We start from the raw sequence: 19409 nt of genomic DNA, 5'->3' as shown, positions 1-19409 counted from the left end.
TAGGTTAACTAATTATAACAAAGGTACCATTCCATGGGGGATGCTGACTATGCATATGTGGGGGCAGAGAGTATATAAGAAATCTCTGTACTATCTGTTCAATTTTGAGGGGAACCAAAAACTGCTTTAAAAAAATTAAATAAGGTCTTTATAAAAATAGTGAAATTAACTTTTTTCAGACACACACAAACTGAATGAATTTATCACCAACAGGCCAGTCCTGTAAGAAAATGTCAAAGGATGTTCCTTAGATAGAAGGAAACTAACACCAGATGAAATACAGATCTACAAAAAGGAATAAAGACCATCAGAACTAGTAATAATGTGGTACAATATTTTTTTAAACTTTTCTCATTAGAAAAAAAAAGTATTTAAAAGAAACCACTGAGGCCAGGCACAGTGCCTCACACCTGCAATCCTAGTGCCTTGGGAGGTTGAAGCAGGAGGATCACTTGAGGTCAGGAGTCTGAGACCAGCCTGGACAATATAGTAAGACTCTGTGTCTACAAAAAATAATAAAAAATTAGCCAGGCACGGTGGTGTGTGCCTGTAGTCCTAGCTACTTGGGAGGCTGAGGTGGAAGGACCACTTGACCCCGGGATCTCAAAGCTGCAGTGAACCATGATGGCACCACTGCACTCCAGCCTGGGCAACAGAGGGAGACCCTGTCTCAAAAAAGACAGATAATAACAAGTGTTCCAAGAATGTGGAGAAACTGAAACCTTCATACGTTGCTAATAAAAATGCAAAATGGTACAGCTTTTGTAGAAAACAGGTTGGCAGTTCCACAAAATATTAAATGTAGATTTACCACATAACCCAGCAATTCCACTCTCAGTACACTGTACTAAGAGTTGTACTTAGCATACTGTGTAAGTACATACATAGAAATAAAAACATACATCCACAAAAAACTTGTAGGTGTTCACAGTAGCATTATTCACAATAGTAAAAAAGTTAATCCAAATGTCCAACAACCGAATCAATGAACAAAAAGTGGTATATCTGCACAATGGAATATTTAGTGAGAAAAGGGAATGAAGTACCAATACATGTTACAACATGGATCAATCTGTAACACACTCTACTAAGTTAAAGAAACCAATCACAAAAGACCACATATACTGTATGATTCCACTTACATGAAATGTCCAGAATAGGCAAATCTATAGAGACAGAAAGTAGATGAGGGTTGAGGGGTGCTAAGTGGGAAGCAGAGGGAATGGAGAGTGACTGCTAATGGGCATAAGGGTTTTTTTAGTGGGTGACCAAAATGTTCTAAAACTGGTTGTGGTGAAGTTCTGGAACTCTATGAATATACTAAAAACCACTGAATTACACACTTCAAGTGGGTGAATTGTACAGTATGTGAATTAAATATCAATGAAACTGTTTCAAAGTCAATGCTAGCTAACAGAAAGCTGGAGTGACTGTATTATAATGTCAGACAAGTTGGTTTAAGATAAATAATATATCAGAAAGTAGGTAATTTCATAATGATCAAGGAGTCAATTAATCAAGAAGATATAAGAACCCTAAACGTTTATACATCTATTCAACTAGGAACAGAAGAGAACTTCCTTAATGTCATATGACATTTTGGGCTCAATGAAATTTTTTTAAAGTTTTTAAAGAAACTCCTTTTATAAAAAAGTTTTTCTTTAGTATACTGTATAAGTACATACACAGAAATAAAAACTTTTTAAAAAGAGAGAGAACTTCCTTAATCTCACAAAATATACACATGCATCACTTAACAAGAGTCTGAGAAATACATCAGACGACTTCATCATTGTGTGAACATCACAGATTGTAGTTACACAAACCTAGATGGAAGAGCCTACTACACACCTAGGCAATATGATATAGCCTATTGCTCCTAGGCTACAAACTTGTACAGCATGTTACTGTTCTGAACACTGGAGGCACTTTTAACCCAAAGGTAAAAATCTGCATATTAAAATATAGTAAAGGTACAGTAAAAATAAGGTAATTATAATCTTAGGGGACCACATCATATATATGGCCCATAGCTAATGGAAACATAGTTATGTAGTACATGACTATACATGAAAAACCTGTAATTAACATCATAAGTAATGAAAGACCCACTACTTTTCACCTAAGGTCAGGAATAAAACAGATAGGTCTGTTTTTATTATTTTCATTCAACACTGCACCATTAAGTTCTAGTCAATACAACCAAACAAGTTAAAGAAATAAAAGGCATCCAGATAAGAATGGAAAATAAGGAAACTTTTTTCTGTAGATGACATGATTACCTATGTAAAAAACCCAATGGAATCTGTAACAAAGGGACTAGAACTAACAAGTGAGTTCAGCAAGCTTTAGGAGATCAGTATACAAAATTAAACTGCATTTCTACATATTAACAACGAACAACTGAAATCTAAAAAATAACAATTACAATAGCATCAATAAAAATGAAATACTCAGGGAAAATGTGACAAAAGATAAAAATCTGTTAAGACCTACACACCAAAAGCTACAAATTGCCGAGAGAATTTAAAGATGACCTAACCCCCGCAGCAGGTCTCAGCAGCTGGCACAGAGTGGAGAGGACGGGATGGGACAAGACGGGACAGCAACGGCCAGGCAGCCTAGCTTCACAAAGGCTCTCAACGCCTCCCCAACACCAAAATATCCAAGAGGAAGGAAGGTCAGCTCAGCTGAAGGGATAGGGAAGGAAGAGCCCAGGTGGAGATCCGGCAGAGGTCTCAGCTAACCCTGCTCCTACAAAAGTGGAAAGGAAGCCAAAAAAGGCAGCAGGAAAGGATATACCTTCAGACAAAACAAAAGTGAAAAGGAAGGCAAAGAGAAAATACACCGAAGTGGCTAACCAAGAAACTAAACATTTACCTACAGAAAACAGAGAAACTAAACTGAGAAAGCCAGAGGAAAAAAGCCAAGTGTGGTTAATATCATATACCTTGTCTGATGAGTCATTCCTGTCTCCCTTGTACTATCCACAGGAATTTTCTGGGTTTTTTTTTTTTTTTTTTTAATTGGAGTTTCACTCTTGTTGCTAAGGCTGGAGTGCAATGGCATGGTCTTGGCTCACTACAACCTCCACCTCCCGGGTTCAAGTGATCCTCCTGCCTCAGCCTCCCAAGTAGCTGGGATTACAGGCGCCTGCCACCACACCTGGCTAATTTTTTGTATTTTTAGCAGAAATGGGGCTTCAACATATTGGCCAGTCTAGTCTTGAACTGACCTCAGCTGATCCGCCCGCCTCAGCCTCCCAAAGTGCTGGGATTACAGGTGTGAGCCACCGTGCCCAGTCCAGAGGAATATTTTTATAAACTATTTTGTAAATGTAAGTTTTCTAGTAGCTCTAGAAACATTTTTAGAAGGAGGGAATCCCACCTCATCCCATTTTTTAGGTGTAAATGCTTTTTTTAAGAGGTGAAATAATTTTCTGGTTGTTTATTTTTTGGTACAAACAAAATAGTGTGGGATATTGAATTATGGCAGGCTTTGACATTCCATATATGAGGGGTTAGTTTTTATATCCTACAATAAAAAGCATACAAAATGGCAACATGGAATCACAGTCCTGCATTTAATGTCTTGAATATTTTAAATTACTTCTATTCCTATGTTGTTTTTTTAGCAGAATTGTTTCCTAAAGAAAACCCCTCCTTGATCATGGCTCTCCCTATCAGAATTGTGCATACTCTGTAAAATCTTCAGTCATGGTAGTGCTGTTTTTCTAATAACTTTGTTAATGCACTGCAAAAGATTGAAAATTTGAATATGTAGTATATATGCTATTAAACTGTGAATTGGTGGGATGTACGTAGTAACTTAACATTTTAAGATACTGGTACCTGACAGCCTCTTAAAAATTTGCCTCCAGATTTTAAGCTGGAAATTCACTGGAATAACTGTTTAAAAAAGAATTGCAATACACAGCTTTTTAGATTTTCAGTACATATGTTAAGAATCGTGTACAAATTGAAATGTCTGTATACTGATCCTCAACACAACCAATAAAATCTCAATTATAAAAAATAAATGTGGCTGGGCACAGTGGTTCACACGACTGTGATCCCAGCACTTTGGTAGGCCAAGGCAGGCAGATCACCTAAGACCAGCCTGGCCAATATGGTGAAACCTCATCTCTACTAAAAATACAAAAATTAGCTGGCATGTTGGTGGGTGCCTGTAATCCTAGCTGCTTGGGAGGCTGAGGCAGGAGAACTGTTTGAACCAGGGAGGCAGAGGTTGCAGTGAGCTGAGACTGCGCCATTGCACTCCAGCCTAGGCGACAGAGTGAGACTCCATCTAAAAAAATAATAATAATAATAAAATAAAAAGAAAGAAAGATGATATAAATAAATGAAGATACTGTGCTCATGGGTCAGAGGACTCAAGATTGTTAAGAGTATCAATTCTCCAAACTGATTTATAGATTCAACATAATCCCAATCAAATTCCCAGCAGGCTTTCATGTACAAACTGAATAGCTGATTCTAAAGTTCATATAAATGTGAAGGACCCGTAATAACCAAAACAATGTTTTACTTTTTAAGGGATGAGATCCCGCTTTGACACCCAGGCTGGAGTGCAAGGGCACAATCATACCTCATTGCTGCCTCAAAATTCTGGGCTCAAGCAATTCTCCCACCTCAGTCTCTTGAGTATCTGGGACTATAGGTGCATGCTAATTGGTTTTTGTTGTTGTTGTTGTTTTGTTCTTTCTGTAGAGATGGTGTCTTGCCATCTTACCCAGGCTGGTCTTAAACTCCTGTGCTTAAGCGATCTTCCCGCCTCAGCCTCCCAAAGTGCTGGGATTACAGGCATGAGTCACTGCGCCCAGACCAAAACAATTTTGAAAAAGAAAAAGCGCTCTAACACTACCTGATTTGAAACTAATCTTAAGGCTACAGTTATCGGCCAGCATGGTATTTAACCTATATAAATAGACCAATAGAACAAAGTAGAGGTCCAGAAACAGACCTATACAGATACGGTCAATGGTAAGTATTTCCAAGGAAATTCAATAGGGGGGAATAATCTTTACAATAAATGGCACCTGAACAACTGGACAGCCATATGAAAAAAAAAAAAAGAACCCTTAACATGTACCTCACATCAGAAATAAATGCTTGTTCTTTAAAATATACTTTTGTAAATGAAAAAGGCAAGCCACTGACTGGGAGAAAATATGTGTAAAACATGTACCTAGCAAAAGACATATCTAGAAGACAATCAACTCAATTAAAAAATTTAACTGGAAAGGAATTTTTTTACCAGACTTCACTAAAGTGGATACACAGCAAATAAGCCCATGAAAAGATGCTCACTGGTGATCTATTGTATAGCATGGTGACTACAGTTAATAATAATGTATTACATAAGTCAAAATTGCTAAAAGAGTGAATATGAAATGTTCGCACCACAAAGAAGTATATAAGATGATAAACATACACAATTATTATTTGCCAATTAAAAATAAACTTTTTTAAAAAAGAAAAGATGCTCACAACTTTATTTATTAGGTGAATGAAAACTGAAACCATCATGGAGTACTTCTACATATCCCTCAGAATAGCTGAAATAGAAAAGACTGACCATACCAAGTGTGAACAAGGATGTGTAGCAACTCAAACTCTCATACACTGCTCATGGGAAGGTAAAATAGTATAACCCATTTTGGCAAACAGTTGACAGCACCTTAAGTATATACCAGCTATACAACCCAGCCATATCACTTCTAGATATTTATCTGAGGGAAAAGAAGTTATATCCACACAAAAAGCTGTCCATGAGTGCTCCTAACAATTTTATTTGTAATCAACAAAAACTGGAAATAATCCAAATTTCCATCAACAAGTGAATGGATAAACCAATTGTTGTTTATCCATACAATAGAATACTACTCAATCATAAAATGGAATGAACAATTCATATATAAAACAATAAGTGAATACCAAAATGATTAAATTCTGTGAAATGAGAAAGAAAAAGAATACACGTTGCATAATTCCATTTATGGTAACTAATCAGTGGTAACAGAAAATAGATCAGAGGAAAGGGGTAGAGAAAAATGTACTAAAAAAGTGTACTAGGAAACCTCTGGGTGAGATGAATATGCTCACAACTTAATTATGGTGATGGTTTTCATAGACTGTCAACCAGACTGTCATAAACCTATTTTTAAAAGATTCCATGTTAAATTCTGTGCATTCTTAATGATATTAAAGCACACACTATTTCATCCCTTTGGAGGATGCTAAGAAACCAACTCATTATTCTGAAAAAAAATACAGGAAGAGAATCAAGCATTTCTCTGTCCTATGTGAACTGTAGCTAAGGGAAAAGTCTTCTTTTGAGTGACCTTCCAGCTAATAAAAGCAGAAGGAATGATCACTGTAACCTCTACAAAAGTAATGGATCTAGGCAGAGACCACCAAACACTGCCAAAACTTGAGGAAAAAAGCTATCGGGGCTCTTTATAATGACAGATCAGGCTGACAAAACCAGAATGTAAGGATTAGCCAAGTAATGAATTAAAAAATAGGCAAAACAACCAAATAGACATTTCTCCAAAGATATACAAATGCCAACAAGCGTATGAAAAGATGCTCAACATCACTTATCGTTAGACAAATGGAAATCAAAACTACCATAAAATGTGCAGCCACTATGAAAAACAGCAGGGAGGCTCTTGAAAATATTAAAAACGAAATTATCATATGATCTAGACATCCCACTTATGTGTATATGTCCAAAGGAATTCAAAACAGAATATCAAAAGAGATATTTGCACACTCATGCTCATTGCAGTATTATTCACATGGGCCAGGAGGTGGAAGCAAACCAAATGTCCATTAACAGCTGAATAAACAAAATGTGGTAATACATACAATGGAATATTATTCAGCCTTAAAGAAAAAGGGATCCTGTCATAAGCTACAACAGAGATGAACCTTGAAGTCATTATGCTGAGTGAAATAAGTCAGTTACAAGAGGACAAATATTGTATGAGTCTACTTATATGAGTTATCTAGAGAAATCAAAATCATGGAAACAGAAAGCAGAATGTCAGTTGTCAGAAGCTGGGAAAGGAGAAATGAGGAATACTTGTTTAATGTGGTATAGAATTTCAATTCTGCAAGATGAAAAAGTTCTAGATATATGTTATATAACAATGTGAATATTGTTAACAGTACTGAACTGTACACCTAAAAATGGATAAGAGGAAGAATTTTGTTTTCACCAATTATTAATAAAAAATTTGTAAAACGGTTAAGAGACAGCACCAAATACAATGTATGACTTTAGTTTCTGACTCTAAGAAACAAACATAAGATTTTATGACAATGTAGAAAATCTGAATGTTGACTAGATGCTTAATATTAAGAAACTAACTCTTTAAAGTATGATAGCACTATTCTGAATGACCTTCCAGCTAATAAAAGCAGAAGAAATGATCACTGTAACTCCTATAAAAGTAATGGAACTAGGAAGGGACCATCAAAGACTACTAAAACTTGAAGTGAAAAGCTGACAGGGCTCTTTGATGATTTTTAAGCTTAAAAATCTTTATCCGGGGCTGGGCACCGTGGCTCACTCCTGTAATGTCAGCACTTTGGGAAGCCAAGGCAGGAGGACTGCTTGAGGCCAAGAGTTTGAGACCAGCCTAGGCAACATAGTGAGACCCCATCTCTACAAGAAAAGTTTTGAATCAGCCAGGCGTAGTGGTGCGTGCCTGCAGCCCCAGCTACTAGGGAGGCTGAAGTTGATCACTTTGAGCCTGGGAGATTGAGGCTATAGTGAGTTGTAATCACACCACTACACTCCAGCCAGCATGGGCAACAGAATGAGACCCTGTCTCCAAAAAAAAAAAAAAGAATCTTTATTCTGTAGAGATACATATTGAAGTATTTACAGATAAAATAATTTGATAGCTGGGACTTGCTCAAGTAATCTAGGACATTATTTTACTTCTGTCTCAGTGCAACATCTGGTGGTGAAGAATTCTTTGGTTGACAGTTTCCTTCTTTAAAGATGCTTCTCCACTGTCTTCTGGCTTGTATTGTTTACAATGAGAACTCTGATGTCATCCTTATCTCCGTTCCTCTGCATGTAACATGTCTTTACTCTGGGTGTTTTTAAAGAGTTTCTTTTTAAGATGAGGTTTGAGCAGTTTGGCTATGATGTGCCATGATGTAGTTTTCTTCATCTTTCTTGTGTTGGGGGTTCACTTAGTTCCTTCAATCAGTGGATTTACAGTTCTTCATTATAAAAGCTTTTCAGCCATTATTTCTTTAAGTATTTTTTCTCTTCCACCCTCTCTTTTCCTTTGGGGACTCCAATTGTCTGTATTCAGGTTTCTTGAAGTCGTCTCATAACTCACTTGTGGATGTTTTTGCCCTCATGTGTGTGTGTGTTTGTGTGTGTGTGTTGGGGCAGGGGGAAAGGGGGGGTATCACCTCTTTTTCATTCTTGATAGTTTCTATTCCTATGCCCAGAAGTTCACTAATCTTTTCTTTTGCAATTTCTAATTGCAATTAATCCCATTTGTGAATTTCTCATCTTGGACATCACAGTTTTCATCTCCAGGAGTTCAAATTGAGTCTTTTCATACCTTTTTACTTCATTAGTTTTTTTTTTTTTTTTTTAAAGAGAGTCTCACTCAGTCACTCAGGCTGGAACACAGTGGCACAGTCATAGGAATAAGCCTCAAATTCCTGGGCTCAAGCCACCCTCTCACCTCAACCTTGGGGCTTAGGACCATAGCGTGCGGCACAAGTTTTTTTATTTATTTATTTACTTTCTGGTAGAGACAGGGTCTCGTTATGTTGCTCCTGGGCTCAAGCGATCCTCCCACCTCAGCCTCCCAAAGCACTGGGATTATAGGCATGAATCACCATGCCTGGCAGAGTCTTTATCTTCCGTATCTCTAACTTTTTGAACATATGGAATATGATATGGTTATAATAACCATTTAAATTTTATTACCCGCTAATTCTAACATCTTTATCAGGTGAGTCAGTTTCAACTGATCATTCTCCTCATTGTGTTGTGTTTTCCTGCTTTTTTGCATATGTCACAATCTTTGGATGCCAGACAATGTTAATTTTACCTCGTGTACTGGGTATTTTTGTATTCCTATAAACATTCCTGAGCTCCATTTTGGTATACAGCTAAGTTATATGGAAACTTTTTGATCCTTTTGGACCTTGCTTTCATTTGTCAGGTTAAGTCTGGAGCAGTACTAAGTATACAGCTCATTAATCTTAACTACTGAGGCAAGGCTCTCCTGAATACTCTACCTAATCCCTCATGAATTACGAGTTTCTCCAGTCTAGCTAGTGGGATAGGCACTATTTCCAGCCCTGTGTAAGTACCAGACACTGTTCCCTCTAAACCTTTAAAATGATATTTTCTCTAACTTTGGGTAGTTTCCTCAAACACGTGCTAATCAACATTCTGCTGAATATTTGTGGAAAGCCTTTGAAGATTTTCAGGCTTCACTCAATATACAGGTCTCTCTTCTTTGATATTCCATCCTATGAACTCTATTTGCCTGGTCTTCACAGACTCTCAGCTCTGCCTCAAGGCAGCAAGGCTGTGGGCTCTGCCTTAGCGCCTTGTTCTATGTTTACAACTAGAAACTCAAAACAGTAAGCTGAGATAATCACAGGATTATCTCATTTGTTTCCCATCTTTAGAGATCACTATCTTCCACTGCCTAATGCCTAGTGTCTTGAACTGCTGTTTTCATGCATTGTATCTGTTTACTCCTGGTTCCTTCAGGTAGGAGGGTAAATCCTGGTCCTAATACTCCATTTTGGCCAGAAGCAGACGTCTTTATAACCTTTCCTGATACTCAAAATACCCCATTTTTGCCCAATGGGAGCTAGTTCAAGTTAGCTCTGAGTCTTTTCAACAAAACTCCAGTGGTCTCAGATAACTTCTTTGCTTTATAAAATATTCCCTATCTTTAACCAAGAACCAGTTATTTTTGTAAGGAACCTGGTTCCTTTGAGAGAAAAATTCTAAATACCTCCGAATGCCAGTGCTCACTGCAACAAGGTAATTTACTATTTCTAGGCCCTCTCAGGACAGGGCTGGTATTTTGTTTTATTAAAGAAAATAGATCATAAATTCCCAGTGATATTACCAATTCAAACTTAACTTCTTTAATTTTCTTACTTATTTTCTTAAACTAAACGTATCAGGTTTCTAATATTAATATAAATATGAATTTCCTTTATTCAAATACAAATATATATAGTTTTATAATAACTACCAGTTTTATATGATTACCAAAAGCAAGTGAAGATTCATTTATACTTCTCTTTTGTCGTTAAGATATAAACTAGCAGAGGAAATTAGTCAAATTACCATAGTTTAACGGTATATTAAATTAATTCTTCTCTGTGTGGCTTAGCCATAAGCATGACAAACCAGGTCACTTGTTTCCTTCTTTTTAATTTGAAGATTTCTTCTCTCATTTTGATTTAATTTTCTTTTACAGTTATTTAAAACATTTACATGATTCCAAAATTATACCTAGTCACTAACATTACATCTATTGAACATGCAGTTTACATGCACAGGCAGTTTGGTACGGTGGGATGCTGTTAGTAATCTTTTAAGTACTATAGGTCACGAAAAACACAACTGCTTGTGCGATATTTGACTCAGAACAGCAAAGCTATGTCAACAGTATTCAAAACTGCTAGAAAAAAAATTAGCAACAGAAAATATTTTTAAAATGTACAACCACTTTCAAGATACGCTAAGTGTTATTAATGCAGTGATAAAAACTGTAGCGGCTGTTGGTTAAACAGCAGGTGAAAAATCAAAGGGCAAACTGACCAACATGCAACTAATACTACTAGCCAAAAGAAGCACTAACAAGAACTGGTTTGATAAAAGTGGAAGAATGAGATTGATTAACATATTAAATTTGTCAAAGACAATTTATAATGCAGTAAAAGGTTGGAAAACATGCAAGTTATGCAGTTACTCAAGCAAAAATGTCTCAGCATGACGGACAACTGTGAAAATCTTTAAAATGGCATTAAATGAAATAATCCCAAAAGGGTAACAGAGGTCATACAGAATAAGAGACGTACCATGGTATCCAAATAGCTATAATCAATATCATTTAATCGTTAGTAGTTATAAGAGGTGGGCTAAGCATGCAAAGCAATGCTGTGACCATCACATTTTAATTATGCTTTCTTTCCAATCCTGCCCCGCAAAACAATCACAAGATTTGTGTCACAGCATGCCAGTACAACTTTTATCAGGTGGACCTCATGCTGCAGGATCCTGTGGAAAGAACACTAATTCAGATATGAAAAGATCTTGGTTCTACTTATCTGCTACGTAATCTTGGCCAAATCATTCAAACTCAAAATTCTGGTATAAAATAGAAACATGGTTTGTACCTGCACTGCTCTACAGAAATATAATGAAAGCCACAAATGAAATTTTAAAAATTTCTAGTAGCCACATTTAAAAAAAGGAAATAAAATTAATTTTAATATTTTATTTAATCCATGTCTAGAATATTATTTCAGTATAAAAATTGAGATACTTATTTTTTCATACGGAATCTTCAAAATCCCATGTAAATTTTACACTTACATATATCAGTTTGAATTAGCCACATATTACTCAATAGCTAACTGTAGCTGGTGACTATCTCGTATTGGACAGCATAGCTCAACCATTTTCAAACTTTTCATGGGGAAACAGAAGCAGGAGACTCAACTGAGCCTCAAAGCTCCACAGAACATAATTTTAACACTGCTGGTCTAGATTATTGCAAAAGTTCTTTCCAGTGAAAAAGACTATTATTCTTTATGGCAATGGTCACTTACACTGAACTGCTGTAACCACTTAGCTGAGTTTCAGATAAAGGACCAGTAATGCTATGAATTTATTTTCTATCCTTTTCAGTATTTTTACATACATATGCTTTATCTTGTCCATAATTAGACACTTAAAGACATTCACAATTATTGTGTAACTGTAATATATCAGAAAATAATAACCTACCTCAGAGTTTGGTTGAGATGATTAGAGAGGTTAATTCATTAAGTGCTTAGAAGAGCAAACACTCAACAGTTACCTGTTATCATCAATACTTCATCATTAATCCACTACACTATTCTAGAACTGTCCAGCTCTATCCACAACAGGATTAAAACATATTATAGCTTTTCTTCCCAAGGTCAGTAAAATTTTCATGCCAGTTGTAAACTAATCAACATAATAATCTACCTTATACAATGAGACATACAGATCAAAAATAGTAGAATCAGGCCTTCCCATCCTTTTAGTCTCAGAAATACTACCCCACAATGACAAAAGGCACAAGAAACAAAAACAGTATGTGTAGCTCCCAGCCATATCTACGACAATGGAAAAACAGATTGAGAAATGACATATGAGTTAGAGTGGAGGAAGATCAAACCTAAGAGCCTATGGAGGAATATACTGTTGAGAAGCAAGCCCACAAACCACACAGAGCCTTGGAAAGCCTCAGGAATTTTTCTTAATTGAGGTATAACGGAAAGTTGTGGTGAGGTAGCAGACTGAAACAAGGGCACGGTTTGAAAAAGAGAAAATTAAGAAAACCAGCCTAGTAAGTCCAACATTTGACTTACAGGATATGAGGAACGAAGGAGTTTCTCAATGAATTAACACAGGAAAATTCCCAAGAACATAGTCTTATATTAAAGTACCCTCCTTTACCCTATCACCACCCTGGCTAAATTTTGTATTTTTAGTAGAGACAGGATTTCACCACGTTGGCCAGGCTGGTCTCGAACTCCTGATCTCAGGTGATCTGTCCACCCTGGCCTCCCAAAGTGCTGGGATTACAGGCATGAGCCACCCCACCCGGCCTCATTATAATTTTAACTTTCATTTATTTGATAATTAGTGATGTTAACCATTTTTTCATGGTCACTTGTATGTCTTCTTTTGAGAAGTATCTTTTCATGTCCTTTGCCCACGTTTTAATGGAGTTTTTTCTTGTTGTTTGAGTTCCTTGTAGATTCTGAACATTAGAACTTTGTCAGATGGTGTTAACAAATATTTTCTCCCATTCTGTAGGTTGTCTGTTAAATACATTATTGCACTTGCTGTGCAGAAGCTTTTTAGTTTAAGTCCCATTTACCTATTTTTGGTTTTGGTATGTTTCCTTTTGAGGACTTAATCATAAATTCTTTGCTTAGATCAATGTCCAGAAGAGTTTTTCCCAGGTTTTCTTCTAGGATTTTTATAGTTTCAGGTTATATATATATTTAATTATTGAATCCATCTTGAGTTAATTTTTGTATATGGCAGGCGTACACTTTCATTCTTTTGCATACCACTCTCCAATTTTCCCAGCACTATTCATTGAATAGTGTACTCTTTCCCCCGTACATACTTCTGCCAACTTTGTCCAAGATCAGTTGGCTGACAGTATGGGGCTTTATTTCTGAATTCTCTATTCCATTCCATTGACTTGTATGTCTACTTTTATACCAGTACTGCGTTGTTTTCAATTACTATAGCCTTGTAGTATAATTTGACATCAGGTAATGTGATACCTCCAGCTTTATATTTTGCTTAAGATGGCTTTGGTGATGGGGGCTCTTTTTTGGTTCCGTATGAATCCCAGATTCTTCTGTGAAGAATGACATTGGTAATTCAAGAGAAATTGCACTGAATCTGTAGATTGCTTTCAACAGTATACAAATTTTATAATGAAGTTTAATTACATGAAATCAGTAGTCACCAAGAAGAAACAGAATAAAATGAACACTGTGTTAATCAAAGAGTGCCACTGCTACACCTTCAAATGGTGTTATGCCAAATAAGATCCCTACACTGGTGGTTACATTCAGACCTATACCTGGGTTCACATGTATCATACATGTATTCCATTTAAATATATGAATATAAATATATAACCATGCTGTTATGATTTCTGAGAATAAAAGGAAAGGAAATTACTGTAATCCCAGCATTTTGGGAGGCTGAGGCAGGAGGATCACGAGGACAAGAGATTGAGACCATCTTGGCCAGGATGGTGAAACCCTGTCTCTACTAAAAATACAAAAATTAGCTGGGTGTGGCGGCATGCGCCTATAGTCCCAGCTACTCAAAAGGTTGAGGCAGGAGAATCGCTTGAACCTGGGAGGTGGAGGTTGCAGCAAGCCAAGATCACGCCACCATACTCCAGCCTGGTGACAGAGCAAGACTGTCTCAAAAAAACCACGCACACACACAAAAAAAAAACAAAAAAAGAAAGAAAAGGAAATTCACCCAAAAAATAGAAGCTAATATAAAAGCTCACTGAAAGAAAAGGATCCATTTCCAGTTCAAAAATAAATAAATAAATATATAAATAAGAGAAAATTAAGGGAATACATTCAAAGATGAAAAAGCAGGTCAAGAACTCATAACTTGCTACACTCAATATAAAGTCTATTACAATATTACAAAGTATCTTTGCCAATAATAAAGTGCTTGATTCATATATCTACAACCCTAACAAATAAAATACTGAGGTTGTAATGTACTGTTGGACTTCACCTAACTGGATTATCTAATGCAGTTTTTCATAAAATCTGTTTTGAGAATATTTCACTATGACTGCAAAATATTTATAATAGAATATCTTATTTCTCAAGCATGAGGGTTCTAATTCATCTGACTTTATGGAATTTCTATAGTGAGGATCAAATGCTCCTTCAGGCTCCAAAGTCCCTCCTTGGCAAAAAAAAAAAAAAAAAAAAAGTCACTTAAGCCTTATGTCTTTTCATTTCTTTGCCAAAAGTAATAGACCATTTGTCAACAGCAAAAAGGTTCTAAAACGTCTTTATGAATAATAAAGAATTAATCTGGAATAAAAAGACATATTCTGTGAATGAAATTTTACTTCAAAATGTTAGATAACAAAGAAATGTAAAGACAAACATGAAACAAGTGTAGCAAATTGTTGACAATTACTGAATTCAAAGGACTGGTTTATGAGGTTTCTTCTTTCTTTTTGTATATATTTTTACATTTCCAATTTTAAGTTTACAATGAACAGCAACACTTTATTGGTCACTTGTGAATTCATTAACAAAAATACACCAAAAAAAATCTTAAAGTTGCACCTTTAGAAAACTAAAATACGGCCGGGCGCGGTGGCTCAAGCCTGTAATCCCAGCACTTTGGGAGGCCGAGATGGGCGGATCATGAGGTCAGGAGATCGAGACCATCCTGGCTAACACGGTGAAACCCCGTCTCTACTAAAAAAAAAATACAAAAAACTAGCTGGGCGAGGTGGCGGGCGCCTGTAGTCCCAGCTACTCGGGAGGCTGAGGCAGGAGAATGGCGTAAACCCGGGAGGCGGAGCTTGCAGTGAGCTGAGATCCGGCCATTGCACTCCAGCCTGGGCGACAGAGCGAGACTCTGTCTCAAAAAAAAAAAAAAAAAAAAAAGAAAACTAAAATACACTAAAAACAAATAGGTGAAAATATTGAACAGTGTAGTTATGCTGAGAAAATGAGAACGTGACAGACTTCCCCATTCTTGTATACCACTTTTCAGGACCTCCTCATCCCCACTCCAAAAAAGTGAACGGGAACACGCGCGCGCACACACATACACACACACACACACAAACATTGTTAAAATAAAGGAAGGTAGTTTCAGGCTTAAAATGGAACATTAAATTCTTTAAAAGAAATGAATAAAGGTAAAGGATTTACCTGTTCTTCTCTTTTCTGCTTTCGTAACTGTAGTCCTTCTTCCTCCCTCCTTCTGCGCATCTCATCGGGATTCAGAGATTTGTTCTTGTAACTTTTTAGGCGAAAGTTCTCTTTTCCTGGGGTGGTCATGATTTCTACAATAAAAGTGGGGAGAGAACAAATGAGTTTACTGTGAAGAGCTCTGTTATTCTAGGACCTCAGTCTTTTAAACATATACATGCCCAGACATATCCCAAAGGGACATCAGAAATGGCTACTTCCCCTCCCCTCCACTGCCTTTTTTGAGACAAGGTCTTGCTCTGTCCACCCAGACTAAAGTACGGTGGTGCAATCATAGCTCACTGCAGCCTCACACTCCTGGGTTCAAGCAATCCTCCTGCTTCAGGTTCCTGAGTATCTGGGACCACAGGTGCGTGCCACCATGCCCAGCAAATTTTTTTATTATTTGTAGAGACAGGGTCTGATCATGTTGCCCAGGCTGGTCTCGAACTCCTAGCTTCAAGTGATCTTCCCACCTTGGCCTCCCAAAGTGCTGGGATTTCAGGTGTGAGCCACTACACCTGGCCAGGTCACTTTAACAGTTTTATTAAAATGTGCTATTCAACAGCTTTTAGTGTATTTACAGCTTGTACAACCTTCATCGCAGTGAATTTTGGGACATTTTAATCACCTCAAAAAGAAATCCTGTATTGTTTAAGCTATCGTCCCTATTATGGACATTTCACATGAACAGAACAGAATCATGTAATATGCAATATTCTGTGACTGGCTTCTTTCACTTAGCATGTCTTCAAGGTTCATCCATGTTGTAGCATATATCAGTACTTCATTTCTTTTTAGGCTGAATTTCAAATGGACATTTGGAATGTTTCCACCTTTCAGCTATTATGAATAACACTTCTACAAACATTTGTGGTCAAGTTTTACACGTTTTAATTTCCCTGGGTTACATACCTAGAATCGCTAGGTCATATGGTAACTATGTTTAATTGCTTAAGAAACTGCTCAACTGTTTTTCCAAAGTGGCTGTACCATTTTATATTCCCATCAGCAACATATGAGGCTTGCAGTATCTCCACAACCTTGCCAGCACTTTACTATTAAAACTTTCATTGAAACCATCCTAGCAGGTGTGAGTGGCATCTCATTGTGGTTTTGGTTTGCAATCCCCTGATGACAAATGAGATGGAGCATCTTTTCACATATGTATTTGTTAACTGTGTATCTCCCATTAAAATAAATTCTATTCAGAGCCTTCATCCATTTTTTAATTAGGTTGTCCTTTATTATTGAGTTATAAGAGTTCTTTTTACATTCTAGATAAGGGTCACTTATCAGATATACTTTTCAAATATATTCCATAGATTGTCTTTTCACTTTCTTGGTGTCCTTTGAAACACAAAAGTTTTAATTTTGATAAAGTCCAAATCAATCTGTTTGTTGTTGTTGTTGTTCATGCTTTTGGTGTCATATCCAAGAATGCTTAACCTTGTACTTCTTTCCAAGTTTTACCTGTTACATTTAAGTCTGTGATCCATTTTGAGTTAATTTTTGTTTGTAACATGATATGAGAGTCCAACTGCATTTTCTGCTTGTGTCTATCCAGTTGTCCCAACACTGCTTGTTGAAAAGACTCCTCTTCCTCCACAGAATGGTCTTGGCACCTGCTACAGACTGAATGTGTGTCTCACCCAAAATTCTTATGTTAAATCCTAACTCCCAATGTGATAGTGTTTGAAGGTGAAGCCTTTGGGAGATGATTAGCCCTTAGTGGTAGAGTCCATATAAATAGGATTAAGGCCCTTAAAAAGAGACGCCCAAAGAGTTCACTTGCTCCTTCAGCCATGTGAGGACACAAAGAAAGACATCTGTAAACCAGGAAGCAGGCTCTCACCAGACACTGAATCTGCCAGTGCCTTGATCTTGGATTTCCCAGCCTCCAGAACTGTGAGAAATAAATTTCTATTGTCTGTTAGCCACCTAGTCTCCGGTATTTCATTACAGCAACCCAAACGGATCATGACAGCACCTTGTTGACAACCAGCTGACTATATACATATATGTGGTTTAATTTCTTGACATTCAATTCTATTCCACTGATCTCTATGTGTATCCCTGTGCCAGCCCCACACTGTCTTGGTTACCATTGCTTCAAAGTAAGTTTTGAACTCGAAAAATGTGAGTCTTCTTACTTTTTTGGTTCTTTTTTCAAGATTGTTTTGGCTATTATTGATCCCTTGCAATTCCATATGAACTTTAGGATCAGTTTGTCAATTTCTATGAAGAAGTCAGCTATGATTCTGATAGGAGACTGCACTGAATCTGTAGATCAATTTGGGAAATACTGGCACCTTAATGTTAAATCTTCCACTTACTTAAGATAGGAGTTCTATTTAGATCTTAATTTCTGTCTATAATGTAATGTAGCTTTCAGAGTATGTTTTATACTTTTGTTAATTCATTCCTAAGTATTTAATTTTATGCAAATGGAAATGAAATTTTTAATTCTCAGATTGTTCATCACAAATCTAGAAAAATACGACTGATTTTGTATATTGATCTTGTATTCTACAATCCTGTTTATTTAATTGTTGCTAATGCTTTATCTGATACACATCATGTCATCTACAGATAGCTTTACTTCTCCCTTTCCAATTTTGATGTCTTTTATTTCTTTTTCTTGTCTAACTACCCTGGCTAGAGTCTCCAATACAATGTTGAATAGAAATAGAGCAGACATCCCTGTCTTATGCTAGACCTTAGAATGAAAGCAGTCTTTTACATTAAGTATGATGTTACCTTTGGATTTTCTGTGAATGCACTTTTATCGGGCTGAGAAGTTCTCTCTTATTCTTAGTTGACTATTTTATCAATAGAGTGTCAGATTTTGTCAAATGCTTTTTCTGTGCCTATTGAAATTACAATGTGTGTGTGGTTTTTTTTTTTTTTTTTTTTTTTTTTAACAGACAAGGGCCAGGTACAGTGGCTCATGTCTATAATTCTAGCATTTTGGGAGGTCAAGGCAGAAGTATCACTTGAAACCAGGAGTTCAAGACCAGATTGGGCAACATGGTGAGACTCCATCTCTACAAAAAATTTAAAAAATAAAAATCAGACAGGCTGGTGGTGTGCACTTGTAGTCCCAGGTACTCAGGAGGCTGAGGCAGCAGGATAGCTTGAGCCCAGGAGTTCCAGGCTGCAGTGAGCCATGATCACACCACTGTACTCCATCCTGGGTGACAGTGAAACCCTGTCTCTTTATAAGAAAAAAAAAAAAAAAAAAGTTGGTTTATATTTTCTTGTTATATGTTTGTCTGGCTTTGATATCAGCGATACTGGCTTCATAAAATGAGTTGGAAAGTATTCCCCAGGAAGATTTTGTGAAGAATTATATTTTTATTTCTTTAAATATTTGGTAAAATTCAGCAGTAAAGCCATATGGGCCTAGGCTTTTTCTTTGTGGGCAGTTCTGTAACTACTAATTCAATGTCTTCACATGTTACAGGTCTATTCAGATTGTCTGTTCCTTACTGAGTCAGTTTTGGTAGTTTTTGTCTTTCCAAAAATTGGTGTACTTCATCTAAGCCATTTAATTTACTGGGATACAACTGTTTTTTTGTTTTTTTGAGACAGAGTCTGACTCTGTTGCCCAGGCTGGAGTAC

The 19409-nt window shown here is 36.7% G+C and overlaps 1 protein-coding gene across 2 annotated transcripts in view; it reads right to left on the bottom strand.

Annotated features, from left to right (window-relative positions):
• KPNA1 (karyopherin subunit alpha 1) overlaps nucleotides 1-19409 on the bottom strand; it is a 94776-nt gene that overhangs the window by 56667 nt on the left and 18700 nt on the right. For both annotated transcript variants that reach the window (XM_033211028.1, XM_033211029.1), the window contains exon 2: nucleotides 15747-15880. In XM_033211028.1, the coding sequence (XP_033066919.1) occupies nucleotides 15747-15875 (129 nt within the window). In that variant the 5' untranslated portion in view covers nucleotides 15876-15880. The remainder of the gene's footprint in view (nucleotides 1-15746; nucleotides 15881-19409) is intronic.

This window comes from Trachypithecus francoisi, unplaced genomic scaffold (genome assembly GCF_009764315.1).
Source record: "Trachypithecus francoisi isolate TF-2019V2 unplaced genomic scaffold, Tfra_2.0 Lachesis_group0, whole genome shotgun sequence".
NCBI classification, from domain to species: Eukaryota; Metazoa; Chordata; class Mammalia; order Primates; family Cercopithecidae; genus Trachypithecus; species Trachypithecus francoisi.
Note: the sequence above shows the minus strand (reverse complement) of the source record. Positions and strands in the feature narration are given on the sequence as shown.